General features: G+C 35.4%; 1 protein-coding gene across 1 annotated transcript in view; it reads left to right on the top strand.

Moving 5' to 3' along the window:
* Nucleotides 1-26,869, top strand: part of LOC148942301 (xylosyltransferase Oxt-like) — a 130,931-nt gene that overhangs the window by 88,632 nt on the left and 15,430 nt on the right. Inside the window, exons 8-11 of the mRNA XM_089103768.1 lie at nt 981-1,177; nt 9,983-10,084; nt 17,212-17,418; nt 23,410-23,537. Coding sequence (XP_088959894.1) covers nt 981-1,177; nt 9,983-10,084; nt 17,212-17,418; nt 23,410-23,537 — 634 coding nt within the window. The remainder of the gene's footprint in view (nt 1-980; nt 1,178-9,982; nt 10,085-17,211; nt 17,419-23,409; nt 23,538-26,869) is intronic.

Below are 26,869 nucleotides of genomic sequence, written 5' to 3'. Positions count from 1 at the left end.
TTATAACACAAAAACCAATTTATTATTTTATCACAAAAAACTGACAAATTTTTCTGATCTCAACCTACTAACCTCCCCGACCTCTTTTCCTCGCCTCCTTGCACCCTTCCCCAAAACTCACAAATTTCACCCATCGTTTTCCATAAAAACAAATTAAGTTACTTTTAAACAAAGTTAAGTTACTCGCCGCTCTTATACTATCCGGGAGACCATTCCACACTCGAGTGCATGATTTGCTTTTCCCACAGTTTCTGGAACTGACTTGGCAATATCCGTAAAGCCTGTGTTACCAGTGAAAGAAGCTATTACACCATTACTTAAATAATATCGTAGGGTATCCACATAAATTAGAAACAGAAGGGGTCCTAAAACTGAACCCTGCAGCACACCACAAGTAAGGACATAACGGCACCGACAATTATCTTTATGAACGACACTTATAAATTGACTGTGAAGGTAAGACTGAAACGAATTTAGAACGTTGAATTTAATTTCTATGACTTTTTAACCGCTTCAAAAGTAGTCTGAAATCTACCGTATCGAAAGCCATCCTTAGGTCAATAAATACTGTTAAAGGGATCAATTTTCTCTTGAATTCATAATTTAACTAGTCTAAGAGGTGATGGAGCATCCAATGTTGAGTGACACTTTCTAAAACCAAACTGATTATCACTAATATACCCCCCCCCCCCCAAATCTAAACAAGAATACATTTGATCATAAATTATTTTTTTTAAATATTCTAGAAAATGAAGATTAAATTGAGGTCGGTATGTAATTTAACCATATCCAAGATGTAATTTTAGCACCTGCTTTCTCCAAGAGAATAGAGACAGAAGTTATTGCTATTGCTCTCAGCGAGTATTTCTAGTTTTCTATTGTATCAAGTTAGTACTGAAAAGTGACAGTAGATGGAAGATATATCATTTCTTTTTTAGCTCAAGTTTATAATCTTCTTAAATATAATCATTGATTTATAGGTACTTCTTTGAATAGCTATTGGGAAAATGCATACCATTATCAAGATTTGCATCCTAGTCCAAATAAAGCCATGATGACTCTTGCTCAAGCCACTACTGATATGGCATCACTACTGCTCAGTCTAGACGGTCAATGTGCCGTTGAAGCCTCGTCCGTTCTCGAGTTGACACATTATTTTTCTGATGACAGCTATCATGTGAGTATTTTGTTTTCGCTGATACATCCTCGTCCAATCTCGAATCTTTGTTTCAAACTTAGCATGTGCAAGGACGCATCCAGGATTTGTGTTTGGGGAGGGGGCGGGGTGCAATAAAAAGGCATCAAAAATTTGCTTATATTTGTTTTTGTTTCGTTTTTATGAATCGAATTAAAAAAAAATGATGATGACGATTTCTGCTGATGACAATCGCCGTACATGTGGTCAAAATATCCAGACTTTTGTATGCGTTTTCACCCTCTAATAAATGGACTTATCCCTGTTTGGACATTTATTTATTCGAAATACCTATTCATTCTGTTCAGTGTCATCATGTGTCTTAATTACCAAATAAGAGATGGTTAATGTCTGAAAACCTATTTAGAGATACCTATTGATTCTGTTGAGTGTCTTTATGTCTCCCAATTACCAAATGACAGATAGTCAGTCTCCAAACCTAGCTCAAAAATAGAATCTGAGTTTTATTTGGAAGCAATTGAGAGAGTAGAAATCATTGTATTTGGAAAAAGTAGTCAGTGGAGAATCTAATGGTAGTTTATACTTTTTTCCTATCTGATTTTTATCCTTTATTTGGTTTAACCCCAAAAAGGCTGGAAAAAAAGTATTTTGAATATCTTAACTTTGTTAAATTCTAATTCTAGGTCTTAAAAATTGTTAGAAATTCACCCTTAATAAAAGTAAAAAAAATGCTAATGCGGCCGATGTTCCTAGGCTATTCAAATTATTGGAATTGTGTTTACACTACTCTGAGTCCAAAGAAATTAGACTCAAATTAAATTAGTAGAATAGTTAAATGAGTAGACACAAACGAAATCAAATTTTGAGTCTTCAGGTCCCTCAACTGCCAAAAACAGATGCTTAGTTTAACAGAATGAAAATCCTGCACTTTAAAATTAATGTAGCTTTGCTTAAGCTAGGTTTGAAAACGCTGAACATGATTTTTTGGCAATTGCGGGACATGTTGTTTGTTTGAAGCACTCCTGGGCAAGCTGCCCATTGTGCACGTCTCCATGATTTCATCAGAGCCTTTCAGGACGAAAGGTATTCCATGTCAAAATTCAGCTGTCCAGCAGTTGTTCTGTCATGACCGACGGTCAAATAATTTAAAAAGCCATCTGGCTTTCGTCACTGTGATTAGGGAGGGGTTTTGAAGAATCTCAAGGCAAAAACCAATAAATCAATGTCAAGCTGTATTCAACTTTGTCCAATTTTGTCACATTTGAGCCTCCATATTTACAATTCAAACACAACTGGCTGATATGGCAATTTAAACTGATGAGCTTGGCTTGCAATATATGCACATACTCATACATATAGCTTACATATCACTAATTTACATGTAAAATATTAAAATAATGTGCAACAATATTAATATATACAATTATTAATACAATTTACAGCACCAAGTGTAGCTTAGTATCTACAATAAAACAGCCTAATACTTCCACAGATTTTTTCCTAGCCCATGGTGGTGCCTGTGCATGGCCCAGGATACTTCTGAGCGTGAATGCACCAAAATACTTTAGGCACGCTTTTTTCAGTGGCAATCTCAGTGTCTGTGTCTCTGTGTCTCATACATTTTATCAGTACATTAAAATATGCCTAACATCCTCTTCTACATTGCAGACCTCACATAATGGAGAGTCTACTGACTTCCATTTAAATAATACACTCCTAATTCGAGCATGGCCTGTTCTGATCCTGAATATACTGATAGCCAGGTGTCTGACTGGGTGACATAGATCAGGAGGTGGGGTACCATAATCATACAAATCAAGGATCTGGTTCTGAGACCTTTGACCAAATACCTCTTTCTCCTTTCTGCTTTAGCAACTTATCATAATAACATAAAAAATCATTCACTGAATACTGACATACTAAATTCTCTCCATACCTAGCACCCCATTTTGCCAGCTTATCTGCCTGCTCATTTTCCCTAATTCAAACATGTGCTAGTACCCTTGTTGCTACAATCTCATACTTGGCTGTCATCAGTTTTAGCAGTATCTTTTCTAAAAGCAGCACTAATTTTCTTGCTGGCCTATGACCATACATCAGATAATTCAGCACTGAAAGTGAGTCACTGCAAATCAAATATTTACCTACTGGCAAAACACTTGCAATAAATTCAAACGCTTTCAATAGTGCATACAACTCAAGTTAAAATATTGACAACTTCTCTGTTACTTTAAAAGACAGTGCATGACTGAGCCCAAGGACCACAACCGCAGCCCCACCCCCAGTGCCAAAGCATGATCCATCAGTGAATACAATTCTATGTCCAGTCTGTGTCCACCAGTCTATCCATTCATGCCACCTATCTCTTGCCATCTCTGATGGTTCCTCTGGGCTACCCCTTGAGAATGGGGGTAGTGCTAAATTTGACTTTATACCTGTACTAGAAGCCGAACCTACCTCATCAATAACATCAGGAGTTGGGATAGGTGTTTCAGAGATGTGTTTCACCATTCGACAGTATTGTGGAATTGATTTTGGTTGGAATCTTTGGTTCTGATCATATGTTTCAATAAGTTCTTTGTAGATAATGTCATTTGGGATCAACATCTTCCGTGTAAAATATTGTGCTTCTAATTTCTTCATTCTAGTTTCTAATGTTGTCAGTCCTAATTCACGGTATATTGCAGGTAGGGGGTTGATTTTAGGCATCCGAGAATTTTCCCCTTTTAGATAAGCAGATAGCATTGACAAAGTTGGCTCTGCTCTTGAGGTTTCCAATTAAATAATTCACATGGTGAGTCGATGAGAGTGTAGTGTCAAAAGTCACCCCAAGGTAGCAGAACTTTTCAACTGCTGGGACAGTGGTGCCATTGATTGAAAGCCTTGGCGTTGAATGAATCTTTGTCCTTGTGAAGAGGAGCGCTGCTGAATTAGCAGGAGAGAATTCCATGTTGTTGACAGTTGCTAATAAACTAAGAAAATCAAGACCCTTCTGGACATCAGCTTGCAGGACATGCTTATCTCTTGATGTTGCAACAAATGCAATATCATCAGCATACAAATACAGATTGCATCCCAGAATATTTTAAAAACTAATATCACTGCAATAAATAAGGAAGAGGAGTGGGCTTAGTACCCCCCCCCCCTCCCCTTGCGATACTCCCACATCTGGCTTAGTTCTTGATGGAGATTTACTCTCCCCCTTATGGATCACCAGTTCCCGGCCTCTCAAGTAATCTTCTATCCACATCCTCAGTTCTAGGCATATTTGGAAAGACCGTAACTTTCCCATCAGGTTATCCACACTAACCCTATCAAAAGCAGCCCTCATATCCAAGAAGGCTGCTAGTGTCTCCTTGCCCTGCTTGAAACCAGATTTTATCTTGTGCTCTAACCTTAGAAGTGCATCTGTGGTTCCTCTATTAGGGAGAAAACCAAATTGTTCACGCTGGAGTGAATTTGGTAGTTCTGGGAGGCTTCTTAACTTCACAAGGTGTTCCATAAGTTTGCAAAGGCATGATGTGAGGGCTATAGGTCTGTAGGAGGCTGGAAGTTTTGGATCCTTTCCTGTCTTCAATATAGGAATTACTTTGGCTTTCTTCCACCGCTTTGGAACTGTTGATGTTTCTGCAGACTTGTTGAACAAAGCTGTAATGATCTCTACTGTTTTGGGGCTAAGGTTCCTTAACATTTGATTGTGTATCAAGTCAGGTCCCATTGCACCTGATTTCAGTCTCCTAGTTTGCTGAATAGCTTCTGATGCAGTAAAAGGCTCAAAAGGTATGTTGTATTTGGCAGAGTGGGTCTTTTGGTGATGTCTTGCACATTCAGGTGCTTGTACAGTAAACTGGTCCAGAAGAACATGAATTTTTCTTGGGTTGAGGTAACTGGGATACTATTTCTCAAGAGGACTGGGGGTTCCTTCCTTGTTTTCTTTTCCCCCACAAATGCTTGGAAATTTCGCCACAGATCTCTAATGGAAGTTGACTTTTGGAACTTTGTCTCAATTAGAGAGGTCCAGCTTGCAGTTGTTTCTTGGATTATGGTCTGGTGGAGTTTTGCTAACTTTTTATCTAGTTCAATGCGGTTTTCGGTGCTAGGGTTCCGCTTGACCTTGTTCTCAGCTTGTTTCTTCTCAGTGTGGACTTTTTGGCATGCTAAATTCCATCCAGGGATTGAGTTGAGCTTTTTTTCTCCTTAAATTTCTTAAAACCAAATACCTTCTGACCTGCACTGATTAAGGTGTTGGTGATTGTGTCTGTCAGTTCATCTGTAGTCATGGCAGCTGTATCTTGGATTTTGTTAAGCTACTGGTCAACTTAATATCTCCAAGCTGGCCACATTTCTCCTTTAAAATTCCACAGTTTCAATTCTTGTACTTGGTATGTGTTCCTATGCTCCTCAAGCATATGAAAGGTAGTTAACACTGGATAGTGATCTGATGAGAAAGTGTCTGGTATTCTAATGCTGAAGTCAGTTGATAGGTTTCGGGAAACCAAGGTCAAATCAGTTGTAGATGTTTTTCCAGTTGTTTTATCAAGTCTTGTACCAAGATCAAGGGGGGTGAGGAAGCATGTCAAGAATGCTGGATCAATTATAATGTTGGTCAGTTCCTTTGACTTGTGATCCTGAGGTGATACTGTATGCCACATGGGATTGTGGAGGTTGAAATTTCCAGCCAATATTTTTGAGTCTTCACGACTATTCAGAACCTCCTTTAGTTGTTTCACATCAAAGTTTCGTGTAGAACTGTTATAATAGTTGACAATGCTTATCCAATTTTCCTTGAATTTTACTTTAATTGATCCTGTTTCATTTCTTCCTGGTACACTAGGCTCCACAATATGGGCAAGACAATCTTTAACCAAGGTTATGAGCCCACCCCCAGTTCCCTGGTCCCTGTCCCACCTTTCTGCAGTATATCCTCGAAACTTTGGTTTAGATTTTTCTGCAGTAAGGAATGTTTCTTGTAACAAAACTAAATCTGGTTGTAGCCTGAGGATGAGATTACGGAGCTCAATTACCTTTGTCCTTCCCAAACTTTGTGTATTTAGCTGTAGGAGCTTCATATTGCATAGGTGTTTTTTCTCTTTTCCTTTGATCATTGTTTTTCAACACCTTCTCTTTTCCTTTACCTCTGTTTCCTAGTTTTGCCCTCTTACAGGCATTTCCTACTCCTTTATCTTCTGACTCTGATGTACTCATGACAATGTCTGATGGGTCTTCATGAGAACTGAGCTCATCAGCCATATCCCTAATGAGTTCTTTGTTTGTTTCATCTGTATCTTTCTGTTGTAGGAGGATTGAACAGAGGGAGGTTACCAGCTTTATTAACTTCTCAACGGATTTTCTCAACTTAAGGATCTCTTCTTCATGTTTACATATTAGAGGTTATTGTTACATATTAGAGGTGGGAATGCATTGTAGGGTATTTGTGGGTCTGCCAATCCAGTAGGTCTTGTGGCTTGGGTTTTTTGGGCAGTTGTGACCTGGCTAAAGCTCCTTCCATTAATTACAGATACTCTTAATTTGTTAGCCTTCTCCTTGTAGAGCTTACAGTCTCTGTTATTGGCTATATGAGCCTCATTACAGTTGCTGCATTTTACCTGCTGCAGGAGGAAGAAGAAGACGATCTCTTGAAAGGCTCCTCTGGATTAAATATTTAATATTTCGCAAATTTTGGATCAATATAAAAGAAAACCTAGGAAAAAAAGGTTTCTCATGATTGTACTCCTAAGGAGCTCCATATTGGTGTGTAATAGGTATAGTGAACTTGAGGGACATAAATCGGTTGTATAGTTTGAAAAAATCCAATTAAGGTAAATAAAGTCACCAAACTGCAATGGGTATAGCTATACCAATTCAGGAATTAGATACTAATCTATTTTTCTTGACGCTGGGCAACAATTTAAGGACAAACACTTATTCAAGTACATTAATATGGAGGTTTTACGCTATATGGAGGTTTTCCCTTCACTTTTTAAAATTTCTATTCTTTCATGAAATTTCTTCATGTATATTTTAGTCTAATTTTGTTTTTTTTTTTACTATTTTTGGGGGGGATTTCTAGCGTCAATATAGAGAGATGCTCTTTTCTTTTTCAGATTTCTCCTCTAGTGTTAATTTCTTTAAATTTTATTATTAATAATAAGCAATACTTTTGATGCCTTTCAAGGTGGAGGCAGGAGAGTAGCTCCAGAATTTTTATTGGGGGGGGGGGGCAAGAGAGGTCCATATCCGAATAGTCAAGGGGCCTGGGCTATATAATAGTTATTTTCTCCAAATTATTGGGGGAGGGAGGCAGCTGACGCCAACCTTGCCCCCCCCCCTGAAACGACGTCCCTGGGTGGAGGACCAAGGAATTGGCATGACGAAGAGAGGACTTCTTCGTGTTTTTGGCCGACTTATTTGTGGTTCATTAGAGCCCGGTAAAATTTTTCGATGGGCATCAGAGTTTAGGCATTTTTTCCAAAACGTATTGCAAGATGGTGGCGTCATCATCGCTAGGTTCAACTGTTCATACAGTAGTTAATTCATTGTCAGGTTCAATGGTTCATGAACTAGTTATATTCTATATTCTTCTTGATGCTGGGAAATCATTTAAGAGCAAACTACAAATGCTACTCTGTAATGGCTTTGATCCGCTCTATAGCCTCACACGAAGATATTTGGCAGCAGGTTTTAGTCCACAGTTATATCAAGCAAGAACTTAACCCGCTGAGAAAGCACTTTTTCCTGTTTTTACGGGTAGTGAGGACGGAGGTTCAGGTCCTGGTAACACTGGTTATTTGGTTTGGAACGGGGGTCAGAAGTATCACTCTGTAAGCTCAGCCAGGAATTGACCCAGCTCCAACTAGGCTCCTGTAGAAATCGGGGGGAGGGGGGCACGGGAAAAGTCGGATGATTTACCACCAACCATGCATTGTACTCCCAGCCGAAGGCAGAAAATCAGGACCTGCGCCACGAACCTACAGGACCTGCAGGACCTGCGCTACGAACGCTACGCGTACCTGCGCTACGAAGACTATTTGGTCTGCAGGCAAAAATGTTTTTTTTTTAGGTGTTACATAAATCTTTTCAGGTGCTGTCACTCTAGAAAGCCAAAAAGGCTGGGTATGTATTACAGTGAATATTTTATAAAACTTTTTAAGGATTATGTTCACTGTGTAATTTTTAGGATATTTTTTTCTGCTTTCCTACGATTTCTGTATATAAAAGAAGACAGACAATTTTGATATTCTTCCATAAATGATATTAAATTCTATCCATCTGCCGAATTATATTTTTGAAATTTGGTGTAGATGGTTTTTTAGATTAAAAACACGTTGAAAATTGATTAAAAATCATTGGAAAAAGAGCCGTTTCCCTGTTTTATAAGTAAGTTTAGAATGTTCCCAAAGAAAAATTCTAAGCAAAATCATAATTCTGGCTCGGTGAATGGATAGATCTGCAACTAATGAATCCAATGATATAAGCATTTTGTTCTTTTTGTGCAAATTACAACTGCAAGATCGTTTTGAAACCGCTTGTTTCAGAGTGGACATAAACCTTAAGTTAAATATTTTTTAAGTCTACGGCGACGTATGATTTTTTCCTACAAAATAATCTTTATAGTGGAAAAGGAAACTGTTTGGCTTTTAAACTGAAATTGGCTGTTAAACTGTTTGGCTTTTAAACTGAAACTGAAATAACTGAAATTGGCTCATTTTAATGTCATTATTAACACTCGTGCTTTGCCACATGCATAAACAGTAAAGAAACAAAAGCAAACATAAATAAGATTAGACAGTTTATAAAATATAGGCAAAAGTTAAATAAAATCGAAAAAATCGGCATATAAAACATAATAGGCATATATAATTGCCATAGAAAATGAATAGGCGTATAAAATTAGGCGAAAGATCAAGAAATCTTGTAAATTAATTAAGTAAGATAATATAAGTAAGACTAGTACTATACTAAGTATATAGTAAAGTTTGTAGTATATAATACTTTACATAAAGTACTTACCATATTTTATACTTTACGTACTATTTCTTCCTTTTTTACATGTTATTTTTAATTTTTGTATTTATTTATATATATAATTTGTATTTTATTTAAATATTATATGTATAAATTTACTATATATAAAAACAATATACTTTATGTGAAGTGCACAGTAGTATAGCAAATATAAGAAAGATGTTCAGCAACGAGAATTCGGATCTGGTGAAAATAGAAGAAATTTACCAAATTTTTGATGAAGACCTCGGGTCAGCCGTCCTCAGTGCCAAAAGAAGTAGATATATATCCAGGAAATGAAATAAAACGACAGACCTCAAAACATAAAAATCCAAGACGAAGAGACGTCATCCCAGATTAGGTAACTGAATAATAAACCCAGATGTTTAAGGTGTTATATTATTTTTCATCCAAGGAAGTTCAGCTGGTATTTTTGGGGCTGAGAGTATAAGAATTATGTGTTCTAATCTTAAAGCCAAATATAAAATAAAGACAAAGATGGAAATAGAGCCAAAGATAAAGACAGGCAAAGGGACTAATAACCCAAATTAAATTAAATTTTGTGTGTCAGTTTTATTAGGTAGACTACTTCTATTTTGTGCAGTTTTTTTTTACGCAGAAATTAAGGTAGGGTAGAGATGCTATAAAAAAAATTCGCAGTCTATATATAAGGCCCCGGGTTTATTTCTGAATGTTTCACTTACCCTATTCAATTACTGTCTAAGATAGCAAAATTCTGTCGTCTAGAACTTTACCAGCTTTATGTTGAAATTTACGTTGTTATGTTATTGCATTGATTTCAATATAGTTTTTTAATTTTAGGGATCTTTGATAATGTTTAAAACAACCTCTCATGATACTTTGGAAGTGAGAATACAACCACTTAGAGAGTTTGTGAAGAAAGAACCTCTTGGAAGACTTATTGTAAGTAAACTCATGTATTGAATTAAATAGAATCCTTGTAAAATCAGTAAAATATAAAAAAGATGAAAACTCCAAATTGTGCAGATGGCCGAACTCCTCATTCAGAGAATCCGTGGAAAAGAGAGGGGACGCTTTTTTATGGACCTTGCCTAGGTAAGGAATACAAGAGGAAGTTTATCTTTTCCTCAATATGTGTAGGTATGTCAAATAAAAAGTTGCAAAAATATCTTAGTCTTGGGGTATGACAGGTGGCAGTGGGTTATTCTAGGGTGAGGGGAAGGAAGGGTAGGGGGAGGGGGGTCAAAACATGACAAATCCAGTTTTGTATTTTTCTGACACGTTGAATGTTTTTTTTTGTTTACAGGGAGAGGGAAAACTTATTAAAATAAAAATATTATAATAAAAATTATTATTATAATAAGAATACAAAGCATAAGTTTGAAAACAAGCCTTATGGTTTGTACAACCATCTCTGAACGCAAAGACGTGTTTTTTCCAAAAACATTGAGAGGTGTTCTTTCTTAAGGAAAAACACCGGACAATATTAAATTAAGCAAAGTAAAAATAGATTGAAAGTTAAAAAATTAATCACTCAAGAAAGAATAATTTAAACTGAAACCGTAAACGGTTAAACTTATCTACTTTCATTAGTCAGAAAGGTGTTGTTGCGTTGTGAGGCCCTGAATTGATTTACCCTTATTCTTGGAATAAGATAAATGCCAGCAGTTGGAATCTTTAACCTATATAACTTATAAATTAAATATCTGATAACGAAACAATATGAAATGATAAAGAATCAGACAGTTGAATTTTCAGACAGTTAAAAAAAGTGCTAAGCGGAAAGGCAGTGAGTATATTTTGGATGGACCGAAGAACCGATATTATTATTATTGTTATTATTATTTGTATTATAATTAGAGTTTTTTATACACACCAAAATTCCAATCTTGGGAAGTGATATGGTTTTATACCATTTTTATGTTAAAAGGTTGTAACAAAAAATAATATTGCCCCTATGCCCCATAAACTAAGGTCAGTTTTTTTTTCCCCGAAGATATAATTTAAAAAAAAGGGAAGATGACTACCAACTTTTTAAAATGAACTTTAGAATGACAGAAATGACACAATTAGAATTCAAAAATTACATGGGGCAAATATTTTGTCCCTGGCGGTTAACGTAGCCTGTCTACTTACCTGATTTTATTCAATATGTTCAATTGATCTTGGTTTAGCACGAGAAGGAATATTAGCTGATTTTCCTTCTATTAAATTATAAAAAATTTGGTGTATAGGGAATCCTACAAATCCTGTGAATAAACTCACCAAAACTTTAATAAGATCCGTCATTTTAAATGGAACTTACTGTCGGTGTAGTATCTAAATTGACAAGTTCAAGAATGCATTGAGGACTTCGTTTACCTGTTTTGTGAAATCACGCTGTGATTTCAGAAGTAAGGATTAGTGATTATGTAGGCAATTATATTTTGAGTGTTCAAGAGTGTTTCATCTTCGCCCAAACAAGAGATTTTAGGAGACTGAAAATAAATGTTTGAAGTTTTTATAGGGAATAGTTAGTTGCCCAGGGATTTCAATGAGGTTAATCGGTAAATATTGTACGGCGTAGCATTGCACTGTATGTGCTGCGGCGTGTGCTGCGGCAAAAGATGTTATTTGGATATATCGTACATCAAAATATCTTTTGAGACATCTGTTGTATATGAAGTAAATGGGACGTTGCACATTTGACCATTGAATGCTGATTTAGCTGGGCTGATTTAATACGGTGCAGCGTTGCACTGTATGTGCTTCAGCATACGGTATGATAAAACGTCATTTGGATTTGTCGCACATAAGAATATCTCTTGTGATCTCTTTCGTATATGAAGTAAATGTGACGTTGTAACGGTTTATTCAGTACAGTATGAAGCAATTGGAATGTTGGGCTTTCGACCATTGAAGGCTGATTCATGGTGACTTTACAATTATTAAAATAGTCAAATTATAAAAAATATTATACTAAATCATAATTAAAAATTATTATGGATATAATTAAATATGATTATTATGTTTATATTTTGTACTTACTTATAAAATTAAAATGTTATATTTTGCATTTATATTTTACAATTAAATAAAATAATTAAAATTATATTATATTTAATAAAAATCTAGAAAAAAACATTGTAAAATTAAATAATTAATTTTTTTGACAAAAGCAGTACTATTTATGTCTAACAATGCGGCGCCTATAACTCTAAATGGTGCAAAATATATGGAAAGTATTTTGAATCGAGCAATAAATTTTCGTTAATTATGTGAATTATATTGTGATTAAAGTAATGTAAATTGTGAATAATGCATGCGACTGATATATATATATATATAAATCCTTGTGAGCGCATGCTACTTGTGATCAGCCTAGAATACTAAACAATATCTTTGATTTCCTGTGATAAATCTCCCCAGATATTGCGATTTTCTGTTACGGAACAGATTTTCCGTAACGGAAAAGATTTTTCGTAATAAATCCCATAAATCATAAAAATAATCTGTCAATCAGATATTTTAAATGAGACAAATTGGGAAAAATCGTATAGTTTACCAGAATTAAAAACTTTAGTTGATATTTAGTGAATAAAAGTATGTTTTGTAATATTTGAGTAAGAATATCTGAATCTTTGAATTTTAGGGTATTTTGTCTCAGTTATTGTTGGACTCTCCACTACCTCCTATCAAGTAAATACGAGGCCATTAGATGCCCAGCGGGTGAAATATTAGTCGGGGAAATATTCATGCCTTTAAAACTTATTTTTAAAAAAAGGGGGTCTTTTCGGGTCTGACGTAAAGGTGCATCTAACACGAAGTAATGTATCTGACGACAAATTGTTTTTTTTATCGTTTTTACTCTTTGTGTAATCTCTGTTGTTGACTATTTGTGACTTCATGGTTCATGGTTCATGCAACTTCACCAGGTGCAACTTCACGGTTTCTACTGGCCTCTGCTTCTCGGGCTACTTTTTGTTGACTCATTGAATCACTAGATCCATCTTCTTGGGTTTCTGGTTTCTACTGCCTTCTGCTAATCTTTATGCCCTGCCTTTTGTTTACTCTTTAAAACACCAGATACAACGTTTTGGTTTCTACTATTCTGTTTTCTGGTTTCTACTGGCTTCTGTTTCTTTCTCTTTATGCACTACCTGTTGTTGACTCTTTGAATCAACAGACTCAACTTTCTGGTTTCTACTCTTCAGGTTTTTGGTTTCTACTGGCTTCTCTTTCCTACTCTTTATGTACTATCTGTTGTTGACTCTTTGAATCACCAGACTCAACTTTCTGGTTTCTACTCTTCTGGTTTTTGGTTTCTACTGGCTTTTGTTTCCTACTCTCTATGCAGTAGCTTTTGTTGACTCTTTGAATCACCAAATACAACTTCTTGGTTTCTACTCTTCTGGTTGCTACTGGCTCCCGCTTCCTACTCTTTATGCACTATCTGTTGTTGAATCTCTGAATCACCAGATACAACGTTTTGGTTTCTACTCTTTTGGTTTCTACTGGCTTCTCTTTGCTACTCTTTATGCACTATCTGTTGTTGACTCTTTGAATCACTAGACTCAACTTTCTGGTTTCTACTCTTCTGGTTTTTGGTTTCTACTGGCTTTTGTTTCCTACTCTCTATGCAGTACCTTTTGTTGACTCTTTGAACCATCAAATACAACTTCTTGGTTTCTACTCTTCTGGTTATTACTGGCTCCCGCTTCCTACTCTTTATGCACTATCTGTTGTTGAATCTCTGAATCACCAAATAAAACTTCTTGGTTTCTACTCTTCTGGTTACTACTGGCTCCCGCTTCCTACTCTTTATGCACTATCTGTTGTTGAATCTCTGAATCACCAAATACAACTTCTTGGTTTCTACTCTTCTGGTTACTACTGGCTCCCGCTTCCTACTCTTTATGTACTATCTGTTGTTGAATCTCTGAATCACCAAATACAACTTCTTGGTTTCTACTCTTCTGGTTGCTACTAGCTCCCGCTTCCTACTCTTTATGCACTATCTGTTGTTGAATCTCTGAATCACCAGATACAACGTTTTGGTTTCTACTCTTTTGGTTTCTACTGGCTTTTCTTTGCTACTCTTTATGCACTATCTGTTGTTTTCTGAATCACTAGGCTCAACTTTCTGGTTTCTACTCTTCTGGTTTTTGGTTTCTACTGGCTTTTGTTTCCTACTCTCTATGCAGTACCTTTTGTTGACTCTTTGAATCACCAAATACAGCTTCTTGGTTTCTACTCTTCTGGTTTCTACTGGCTCCCGCTTCCTACTCTTTATGCACTATCTGTTGTTGAATCTCTGAATCACCAAATAAAACTTCTTGGTTTCTACTCTTCTGGTTACTACTGGCTCCCGCTTCCTACTCTTTATGCACTATCTGTTGTTGAATCTCTGAATCACCAGATACAACGTTTTGGTTTCTACTCTTTTGGTTTCTACTGGCTTTTCTTTGCTACTCTTTATGCACTATCTGTTGTTGACTCTGAATCACTAAGCTCAATTTTCTGGTTTCTACTCTTCTGGTTTTTGGTTTCTACTGCCTTTTGTTTCCTACTCTCTATGCAGTACCTTTTGTTGACTCTTTGAATCACCAAATACAACTTCTTGGTTTCTACTCTTCTGGTTACTACTGGCTCCCGCTTCCTACTCTTTATGCACTATCTGTTGTTGAATCTCTGAATCACCAGATACAACGTTTTGGTTTCTACTCTTTTGGTTTCTACTGGCTTTTCTTTGCTACTCTTTATGCACTATCTGTTGTTGACTCTGAATCACTAGGCTCAACTTTCTGGTTTCTACTCTTCTGGTTTTTGGTTTCTACTGGCTTTTGTTTCCTACTCTCTATGCAGTACCTTTTGTTGACTCTTTGAATCACCAAATACAACTTCTTGGTTTCTACTCTTCTGGTTACTACTGGCTCCCGCTTCCTACTCTTTATGCACTATCTGTTGTGTAATCTCTGAATCACCAGATACAACGTTTTGGTTTCTACTCTTTTGGTTTCTACTGGCTTTTCTTTGCTACTCTTTATGCACTATCTGTTGTTGACTCTGAATCACTAGGCTCAACTTTCTGGTTTCTACTCTTCTGGTTTTTGGTTTCTACAGCCTTTTGTTTCCTACTCTCTATGCAGTACCTTTTGTTGACTCTTTGAATCACCAAATACAACTTCTTGGTTTCTACTCTTCTGATTTCTACTGGCTCCCGCTTCCTACTCTTTATGCACTATCTGTTGTTGAATCTCTGAATCACCAGATACAATGTTTTGGTTTCTACTCTTTTGGTTTCTACTGGCTTTTCTTTGCTACTCTTTATGCACTATCTGTTGTTGACTCTGAATCACTAGGCTCAACTTTCTGGTTTCTACTCTTCTGGTTTTTGGTTTCTACTGGCTTTTGTTTCCTACTCTCTATGCAGTACCTTTTGTTGACTCTTTGAATCACCAAATACAACTTCTTGGTTTCAACTCTTCTGGTTTCTACTGGCTTATGCTTCGTACTCTTTATGCACTACCTTTTTTTGGTTCTTTGAATCACCAGTTACAGCGTCTTGGTTTCTACTCTTCTGGTTTCTACCGGCTTCTGCTTCCTACTATTTATGAACTACCTGTTATTGATTCTTTGAATCACTAGATGCATCTTTTTGGTTATTACTCTTCTGATCTCTTCTGGCTTCTGCTTCCTACTGTTTATCTACTAATTTTTGTTGACTCTTTGAATCACCATTTGCAACTTGAATATAACAAGTTGCACTGGATAGAAATGATGGATGCAAAGAAAGATAGATTTTCTCTTTCTTGATTGATTCCCTTGGTAGATGATCATACCATTCGATGTGTATTGTAACGTTCTTTTCAAATACACTAATCGCTAGTCTAGTATGTTATATTTTGAGCCCTGAGAGGAATGCTAAAAATAGTACTGTTTTGACTGACCTTACTATAAGCTCCACGAAAAATTTTGTTCTATTCCACATTCTACGGTTGTATTGACAGGAAGTTTTAGATGGCTTGGACAAATTCTGTCGGTTGAAAGATGGCAGGTTGCCGAATATCTTCCTTTTTATCCTTAGATGGAAAGATGGCCTGAGATGGCCATTTAAGACCAAACTAAAAGTAAGTAGTCCCAGAATGGGATGGGAATAGGTTATCAGGAAGAATTTAAAGGAAATTGGGACTTTTTGAATGGGGGAAAGTTGGAAGCTTTGAAAGATTGGGGTGAAGAGCCCAGTTCTAAATGAGTACCTGGAAAAACCTCGGGTTATAATCACTGGATGACGGTGTCATAACATAATTATTAGATAGTAAAATGAACCCTAAAAAAGCTTTATGAACATTTTTCTACTGAGTAGACTAGGACTTTACGTAATTCGATACTATTATACATAGTATATCCATATAAATTCTGTCAATAGAACGTAAGCATAAATTTTTGCCTAGGTTTCAGGCTAGAGCCTCCGATTGCGACTAAAGACATGAAGCGCGCTATTAGCCTGCAAATGGGATAACAGAGGCGCTCGTTTACGTTGTAAAAATGTAATTTTTACAGGGAAGATGACAGGCCGAACCTATATACCTATCTTATCAAACCTAGTATGATCTTTTGGAATTTTGCAATGAATAATGTTTATGCCCAGGGGGAACTTAAGACCAAAATACTTGGTTATATTTATCAAAACGATCTAGTTGCCATGTTTAGCTCCTTCCTTAATGTGAATTTCACAGAACCATTTGTCTTTGAAAGTCTTATGCGTAAAAAGGGGGAATTTGTCCCCTTTTCTAGTGCCAAGAATTAAGTAACGTATTTGTTAAGTTAGTTGAATCAACTACTGGCTGTTGGATTATCAAAGCTAGATTCTGAAATTTTGTAGAAAATTTCTTAAATTCATTAGCCAGGAGAAACCATGGAATTTGCTTAAAATCCTCAATTTATATACTCTATTAACACGACATTGTATTTGAATTTTCTTACTAGTAGTTTAAAGGTCGTTTCTACCCCCCCCCCCCCACCTCTGTTTGCAGTTTTGCTTTTAGTTGTGAGGAAATAAATAATATATAATTTAAGTGAATTTTCAGAATCTGAGAGTGGGTCCAGATTATGACGTCAAGGAGCGAGTGTTTCGTAACCCTTCGCTCCCGTTAGGAGTGATGAGTGATTTCTACATAGAACATAAGTGGACACGTTCAGACTCGGCAGCAAATGTCACATTCTACTGGTTGGATCCAGGAGGTGCAATCGCTTCAAACGAAAGTTTACTCGTTGAAGCCAATTCAACAGAAAAGGTAAATATTTTAATTCCTTTTGTATGCACAAGTTCCGATATAATATTTTCGCTACAATGTTGGGTATCTTGTTCAATTATTTATCAGACCAATGCCCTTTTTATGATTTATCATTCTCCTGTAAACTCATTCCTTCCTTGTTCCTCTTCTCCGTGAGAATCTGTTTTCTTTTTTTATGATTAAGTTAACTAATTAAGATAGACAGAAAAATTTAGCCGGAAAGAAAATTTAGGTCACGAGTTTGTAAAAATTCATTAAAAGTCTTGCTTTGGAAAAAACAAATTAACGAGTGACGTCATATTTATACGTCAGTTTTGTAATGACGTCGTGTATTAATATAAAAGGCTGCATTCATGTTACATCCGTAAATGACGTCATATAACCAATTTTATCGGAGAAGAAGTATCAGTGTTTCTTGAGAAACTCTCTAAGGAATGTCCTCTTAGGAGAATAATCAGTCTAGCTTGAGAATCTCTCTAGAGAGTTTTATAACGTATAGAAAAATATGACAAGAGGACGACTCAAAAAATGAAAATTTACAATTATTATAAATGATGATTCGTTGGAAAAAAAAAAAATTAATTTTTGTCCAAACACGTGAAGTTAGGTTGGGCAGAAATTTTGTTTCTAGTCTTCCGGTGGGAAATCCTACTGCGCGGCCTCACCACGGCGGAGAGGTGGAAAAGTCACCAATATTGAGTGCCGTGATTATGCCAAACATCAGTATTCCAAGCGATGCTACGGCGTCCCTGGTAGGTGACGCTCTCCCGTTAGGAAAGGAGATGAGGGTGAAAAATCGACGAGCCTTCGCAGATACTAAAATCCCCCTGAAGATCGGATCGTGGAAAGTTTGATCAATAAAAGCAGATTCAACCAAGATACTAGATGAGCTGATAGACCATTTAAATAACAGTCGAATATATGACCATTGTAGATTGGGTCTTAATATTGAAAGATATTTAAAAAAGTTTCTTAGCTCTGAACGAAGAATACGCCAATAAATCGTCGACGGCCAGCACAGAAGCGGACGTTTCCCCTCTGCCTGAATGTTTTCAAAGCCTCTCTCTTTACTCCCTCTCATCAAGTTCCAATTTTCTTTAAATCCTTTTGTGGGACTCCTTCCCGGTCTTTTAGGGGCCGACCTCCTTTTCGTTTAAACATAGATGGATGGCCAAAACGAAAGATTTTTGGAAATATCTATTTTTGAAATATCGAAAATGTCAATTTTTTAAATAATTTTTAACTTTGCTTTGAACGATTATTATCCTTCATGAACTTATGGGCTTGTTTTGCGTCTAGAGTGGCATGTTTGGAGGAGTAGCAGGTTCATTATGACATCTACTAATTTGTTTTACTTCCAGTTTACATTCGGTTGCTTTTCACAAAACATTTGTACACGTCTGTTGTAGTAACGGTTTTAGGTCTCTTAAAATGGGAGGGGGCAATTACAAAAATTACAATTTCGACAACTTTTTAGTCAATCAAGTACCTTAATAGGAGTATAAAAATATACAATGAAAGGAACTTAATATCAGACGTTAGAAAAACTGGTGGGGGTGTAGCTTCCCCCCTCCCCTCCTCCGCCCAGGCCTAGAATCGTCACTGCTATTTAGAGCCTAAAATCCAATTTTCTTTTTGTTTTAGCCTAAAAAGATAAAAGAGCTTACAGCAATTGTACAATTGGTTTTCTTGTATAAAATGCCACATTGCCACAATGCCACATCCTGTATAAAATGCCATCTTTGATTCAAAGATGGAAAGTCACAAGTTGCACGTTTGAGCCGCCATCCCAGGTGTCTTGTAAAAAAAAAAAGAAGACAAATAAAGAAAATGAAAATACGGTTGCTTTTCACAAAAACATTTGTACACGTCGGTAGCAGTAACGGTTTTTGGTCTCTTAAACTGGGAGGGGGCAATTATCTGTATCTTTAAATATATCATTATCTTTAATGATAGCAAACAGATATGTAATCTAAATCCTAGCCATCTGTTTTTGACTAGGAATATCTTCAATTATCAAACAGGTCGTAGTAACGAACTGTAAGTAAGGAGCGACCCGGCTCAATAGTAACCGAAACTCTAAAAAACGGAATTTTGATACCAATAGAAATATCAAAGAATCGGATTTGTATGCTGACTTCAAATATAAGTTTCATTAAATTTAGGTTTACCCATCAAAGGTTACGAGCCTGAGAAAATCCGCTTGATTTTCAAAAAAGGAGGAAACATCCCCTGAAAGTCATAAAATTTTACTGAATATCACACCACGATATTCAGCGTATCAATGAACCCTACTGTAGAGGTTTCAAGATCCTATCTGCAAAAATGTGGAATTTTGTAATTTTTGCCAGAAGAAGATCACGGATGCGTGTTTAATTATTTTTTTCCCAGGGGTGATCGTACTGACCCAGTGGATTTCCGTCGGAAGAGGGCTCATTCTAACGGAAATGAAAAGTTCTAGAGCCCTTTTTAAGTGACAGAAAAAATTGGAAGGCAACAAGGCCCCCTCCCACGCCAATTTTTTTCCTAAAATCGTTCGATCAAAATTTTGAGATAGCTATTTTGTTCAGCATAGTTGAAAGGCCCAATAACTATGTTTTCGGAGACAGCATGACCTCCTATAGCCCATGGGTAAAGGTTTTTAACTTATCAAATTTGCCCATTGTTTACGTATAGTATTTGTTATTGGGAAGCATGCACACATTTTTAGGGTGGGGAGGGTAGGACAAATTTTCTGCTGTGGAGGATTTTGTACGGGGAGAATTTTCCATGGAAAGGGGAGATTCCAGAGGGTGAACTTTTCAGGGGAAATTTTACACTGGGGGAATTTGCCAGAATTCATGTACGGAATTTCTTTATATGTATTGCTTTCTCTTTACCGATTTAATTTACTCTTGGAGATGTTAAGGGTAATTATCTGTGATAATTTTTGCCAGGCTTGAATAGTCCAGAATATATTTCCGTGGGGAGGGGGATTTTTCTGTGGAGGTGCAGCCAGATATCCTGGCGCTAACGATCAGAAATTAAATTTTAAAAAACCCAGTTCTTTCAACTGAAAGTAAGGAGCAACATTAATAAAGTGTCGAACAATTTTAGCGTGAAGAGCGAGGTGTTGAGGAGGGGGCAACCCCATTCATATACCTAATAATATCTGTTCGTTTTAAGTTTTACTGTTGCTCCTTAATTTCAGTTGAAAACACTTTTTTGTTTAATACGAAAAAGGAAGGAGACTCATTTACCAGACTCTCCGGTTTGCTCTTTCCTTGTCATTTAACTCGAGGGGTTCAAATTTATCCCTCACGTGAGTTTATAGCCTACTTTTGTCAATTGTCCCTTGTTTTCAGTATTCTTCGTTTTATAATTAGTCGCAAATTGAGTTGTCTTGATTGACTTGACATAGACTGGATAAAAAAAAAAGAAGTAAGAATGAAATGAAAACACTTACCTGGAAGCATTCTAGAGTATTATTCCCCAATTTTAGTTCTCACATAAAATATTAACTTTTGTTGTGTTTGCTATTCATGTTTTTACAAAAGTGTAAGTCAGACCATCAGTCAGGGAAGGTGAAATTTGAGAAAATAAAGCCACCCGGACCTTTAATAGCTTTTGTTACTTTTTTGGGCAATATTAGTTTAGGACTTACGTATCAACGCCACCGTAGTTACAGATTTAGCGGTTTTTAAGTACTGCCAATCTGTGCCAAATTTTTACGACAAGTAACACAACAAAACACCTTATTTAAATAAAGTGTTTTGTTCATTAAATGAAACTGTCCCCGTTCAACCCAACCCCTTGCATCTTGACCCCCTTTAATTCAATCACAGACTCAGTCCCCATTCAGCTCGACCCTCCTTAAATTAACAACTCCTTAGTTAACTCCTCCTTAAATTAACAACTCCTTAATTAACTCCTCCTTAAATTAACAGCTCGACCATTCTTAAATTAACAACTCCTTAATTAACTCCTCCTTAAATTAACAACTCGAACCTCCTTAAATTAACAACTCCTTAACTAACTCCTCCTTAAATTAACAGCTCGACCATTCTTAAATTAACAACTCCTTAATTAACTCCTCCTTAAATTAACAACTCGAACCTCCTTAAATTAACAACTCCTTAACTAACTCCTCCTTAAATTAAAAGCTCGACCCTCCTTAAATTAACAGCCTTAAATCATTAACAAGAAGATGTTATTCAACCCGTTATTTTGGCAGTGATAAAAGTTGACCCGAATGAAATGGTGTTTAGTATGAACAACAATAAAAAGAACCTTGAATACACAAAGAGCAACAGAACAAGAGCAACATTTTTTGTTGCTGCGGTGCGGTGCTGCGGAAGTTCTGCTGCGGTGGCGTTAATAAATAAGCGCAAATTTGCATTTCAGTTCTTCAACAAAGGTCTCCCTCAACAATTCTATCGATTGCTTAAATCCATTTTCACTTGCCCTGTTTCGTTCGTAACCCTTACCAAATACCTCTACCAAACCCCACAGTTTATATAATTATCCAGTATGATCTTTCCCTATCTCACCCATTATAAAAACCCGGACCGAGATGCGAGTGCTCCAGAGAACGTTTTTGCAGATATAAACATAAGCGGCATTAGATCTTTTCACGGGTAGACAAAGAATAATCACCTACGGAACAAGTACTGACGAAACCACTTGGCCGGCTCAACCAATAAGTGGACAATAAGTGCAGAAATAAGTGGGAGGAGCTTTTTGTTCGCACCGAGAATGAAGAGCCAGAAATCGTCTGCGGTAAACTTACTGGTATATTATATAAACTCTGACCAAACCCTGAGGAATGGGCCGTAATCAGACTTTTCAAACATAGTAGTTCTGGTTTAAAATATTTGTTAAACATGAAAAGACCTTTGTTCTTCAGAAATAAGCTGCATGGTCCTCAACTAAATATTGATTTCCGTCGTTAAGACCGTTTCCGAATAGAAATTGTCTATTTTCAAATTTTTTCAAAAATTTGAAAATTATTCAAAATTGTTTCAGAAAACTATTTCAAAAATTTGACATAATTTTTTAGCTTGGGCTTCATTCTAATATCTCATCTAATATTTGGGTTAGATTTTAATATCTCCTATTGACCTAAAAAGTATTAATTTATTTTTTAATTTTAAAGTGCGTTGAGGCTGGGCCTACGACGCTAAGTTGTTAGAAACATTGTTTTCCACCCCAAAATCCCAGTTTCCTGGAGGGTATCATTCAGATTAGTCTTCGGGTGGAAAATTTCCACCCTAAGAGGCATGGATATGATTTGAGTTAGATTGTAATATCTCCTATTGGCCTAAAAATTATTAATGTATTTTTTAATTTTCAAGTGCGTTGAGGCTGGGCCTACGAAATTAAGGTGATAGAAAACATTGTTTTCCATCCGCAATTTCCAGTCTCCTGGAGGGTATTATTCAGATTAGTCTTAGGATAGAACATTTCTCTTCCTCTATCCCTGTTCAGAGGCATGGACATGTTTGAATAATTGATTCTATGAGTTTTATTTATATATTTTATAGATTTTAAATAGTTTGTTGTTTTACCCTCGGTAGGAGACAAGAGCGAATTTTATTTGGGCTCCCCGAAATATGGAACAATTACCTTCAAATATGTACTTTTCAGATGCTAAATTGTACGGAAAAATATGCTTTTTCCTCATTAGGCCCTCAATCTTCCCTTGGGAAAGCGTTCAATCTGATATTATGGAAAGAGTTTTCTCCATATGCCAAATAATTTAACTCATATTACATATGAATACCATTCATTCAATTCATAGCAACAACTATTGGTACAGAATAATTTTGTCATGCAGAAACGGGCACATAGCATATCTGCTCCACATAGCAGATATGCTCCACATATCTGCTATGTGGAGCATAACATTATTCATAAGTTTTATTTTTCTGTTTTGCTTAAGTATTTTGTATAATTTATTTATAGACATCGATTTTCTATCAGAGGAAGTAATTTTAATTTTTGTCTTTCAAGGTCCTTTGGACAAAGAAAAAGTTCAGTGAAGATCTTGAACCGGGTGTATGGACCTTATTAGCCTCGGTTGATGTTACCTTGCTTGGTTATATTGATTTCCCAGTTTTTCCCGATCTGAGCCTTCAAAGGTAATTTTTGATATGATAGGTTTTATCCTTCTTACGTTAATTAATTAAAAAAAACTTTTTCCACAAAATAAGTTTTTCAAATAAGAGTAAAGAACTCACTTAAACCAAAAATGAGCAAAAATAAAATCAAATAATCTACCAAGCGTGAAACTAATACAAATCAGCATCGATGAATAAATGAAACCCAAAATGAACAGAAATTACAATAAATAACCGAGTCAAACTCAAAACAAGAAGAAATTAACATTAGTAGGGCTCAACACACCTATGCCTTCCCAAGGCCAGAACATAATTTGCACTTTACGGAAAAAATATAAATGTTTTTACTTTTATAACTTTAATAAATCAAATAATATTAACATTTTGATTATTAAATATGAGTATATGTATATTAAACTGACAATGCACATTCATTTGTATTTTTTTCAGTAAAGTGCAAGTTCTGGCCTTGGGTATAGGTAATTTTTAGGCAGCTAAAATGGGCTAGCACATTTTGGCATCAGAAAATCCTATTCTTGGCTATTTTTGCGAGTGAGATATAAAGCATTTTGGAAAAGACTAAAAGAAATTAACACCTTTACTACTTACTTACTTATATAATTTGAACTTGTGTCAGCTTTAGTTGACTGAAAATTTGAAATTTACTACAAAAACTTTAATATACCTTGGAATTTATAATTCCAAGGCTTCTAGTAGAGCAAATCATCGAAACTGAAAGAAATTACTGTTCTAAACTTGAATCTTAAGTTAAATTGTCTATCGGGTGCTGATATTCCTTAGTTGTTTTTTTAGCTGATTTTATGCTGATTATCATAAAGTCCATCAGTTGAAAATGAAATCTGGCACTTCATGTATGTGGATGTACTTACTCGCTTTGTCTCAGGACACAAGCTCCTTGATCAAGATAAGCTTGTCTTTATCGGGACACCTGATCTGGTTCTTCCTTGGGCTTCGATCCAGCACACGGTTAAGTGTCGTGCCACTTAGTCTCAGTTCATGGTCACGGATTTCGGTCTCAGTGTTCTTCAACCGTTGTTTATCCCGTTTTCGTTCGTGGCTTCAACAACCCCCAGTTGATTCCAGGTTTTTCTTAGCTGTAGTCAGACCAAGTTATGCACTTAGATGTGCCACTAAAGGGCTCGGAAAAAGATTAAGACAATACCCGTAAATGAGAAAGTTCTTAAGACAGCAACAAGTAAACCTATATGTATGTGTTTATTTTGTCTCTGTTAAAAATACCATATTATGCTAAATAGAAAAAGGAAAATAAAAAATACAAAAATTACAGTTGAAAAACTTTTCAATAAAAACTAAGAGACATATATAAAAGATCTATAGCGTCATTACGACGAAATTCAGCCAAAACTGCTAAAACCAATGTTTCATTCAAATTCATTAAAAAATTAGAAAATTTAGCGAAATGCCAAAACTGCTAAAAACAGTGTTTCATTCAAATTGATTAAAAAATTCGGTAAAATTCAGACGAAAAATTACGACGAAATTCAGCCAACACTGCTAAAACCAGTGATTCATTCAAATTAATTAAAAAATTTAAAATTTCAGTGAAATTCAAACGAAAAATTACGACAAAATTCAGCCAAAACTGCTAAAACCAGTGATTCATTCAAATTGATTAAAAAATTGAAAAATTCAGTAAAATTCAAACGAAAAATTACGACGAAATTCAGCCAAAACTGTTAAAAACAGTGTTTCATTCAAATTGATTAAAAAAATTAAAAAGTTCAGCAAAATTCTGACGAACAATTACGACGAAATTCAGCCAAAACTGCTAAAAACAGTGTTTCGTTCAAATTGATTAAAAAATTCAGACGAAAAATTGCGAAGAAATTCAGCTAAAACTGCTAAAACCAGTGTATTATTTAAATTGATTAGAAAATTGAAAAATTCAGTGAAATGCAAACGAAAAATTTACGACGAAATTCAGCCAAAACTGCTAAAACCAGTGATTCATTCAAATTGATTAAAAAATTGAAAAATTCAGTGAAATTCAAACGAAAAATTACGACAAAATTCAGCCAAAACTGCTAAAACCTGTGATTCATTCAAATTTTATTAAAAAATTGAAAAATTCAGTGAAATTCAAACGAAAAATTACGACGAAATTCAGCCAAAACTGCTAAAAACAGTGTTTCATTCAAATTGATTAAAAAATTCAGCAAAATTCAAACGAAAAATTACGACGAAATTCAGCCAAAACTGCTAAAACCATTGATTCATTCAAATTGATTAAAAAATTGAAAAATTCAGTGAAATTCAAACGAAAAATTACGCCGAAATTCAGCCAAAACTGCTAAAACCAGTGATTCATTCAAATTGATTAAAAAATTGAAAAATTCAGTGAAATTCAAACGAAAAGTTACGACGAAATTCAGCCAAAACTGCTAAAAACAGTGTTTTATTCAAATTGATTAAAAAATTCAGCGAAATTCAGCCGAAAATACGACGAAATTCAGCCCAAACTGCTAAATCCAGTGTTTCATTCTGATTTATTAAAGAATTTAAAAATTCAGCGAAATTTAGACGACAAATACGACACAATTCAGCCAAAACTGCCAAAACCAGTGTTTCATTCAAATTGATTAAAAAAATTAAGCTAAAATATTTTATTTTAAGATATAACACATTAAACTAAGTTTATTTTGGCACGTTTCAATCAATCATTTTGTTTCATTTCGTTCATTTATCCAGTTTATTTTATTCAAACAATCATACAAGTTTAGCCAAGACTATTAAAATCAATATTTCACTTAAATTAAAGTAAATACAAATGAAATTGAAATAATAAGTTTATTAAACAGGTTCAGTCATCCATTCCATTTCATTCATAAATTCATTCAGTTCATTCAATCTATCATTGATCGAAATACTAAGCTTATTGGCATGATTCATTCATTTATTCATTCATAAACTCGTTCAGTTCATTCAACCTATCATTGATCGAAATACTAAGCTTATTGGCATGATTCATTCATTCATAAATTCATTCAGTTCATTCAACCTATCATTGATCGAAATACTAAGCTTATTGGCATGAGTCATTCATTCATTCATAAATTCTTTCAGTTGATTCAACCTATCATTGATCGAAATACTAAGCTTATTGGCATGATTCATTCATTCAGTTGATTCAACCTATCATTGATCGAAATACTAAGCTTATTGGCATGATTCATTAATTCATTCATTCATAGATTCATTCAGTTCATTCAAGCTATCATTGATCGAAATACTAAGCTTATTGGCATGATTCATTCATTCATTCATTCATTCATTCATAAATTCATTCAGTTGATTCAACCTATCATTGATCG

Source organism: Artemia sp. Qi Xiang Cuo, chromosome 17 (assembly GCF_049724085.1).
Source record: "Artemia sp. Qi Xiang Cuo chromosome 17, ASM4972408v1, whole genome shotgun sequence".
NCBI lineage: Eukaryota > Metazoa > Arthropoda > Branchiopoda > Anostraca > Artemiidae > Artemia > Artemia sp. Qi Xiang Cuo.
This window is presented reverse-complemented; position numbering and strand designations above follow the sequence as displayed.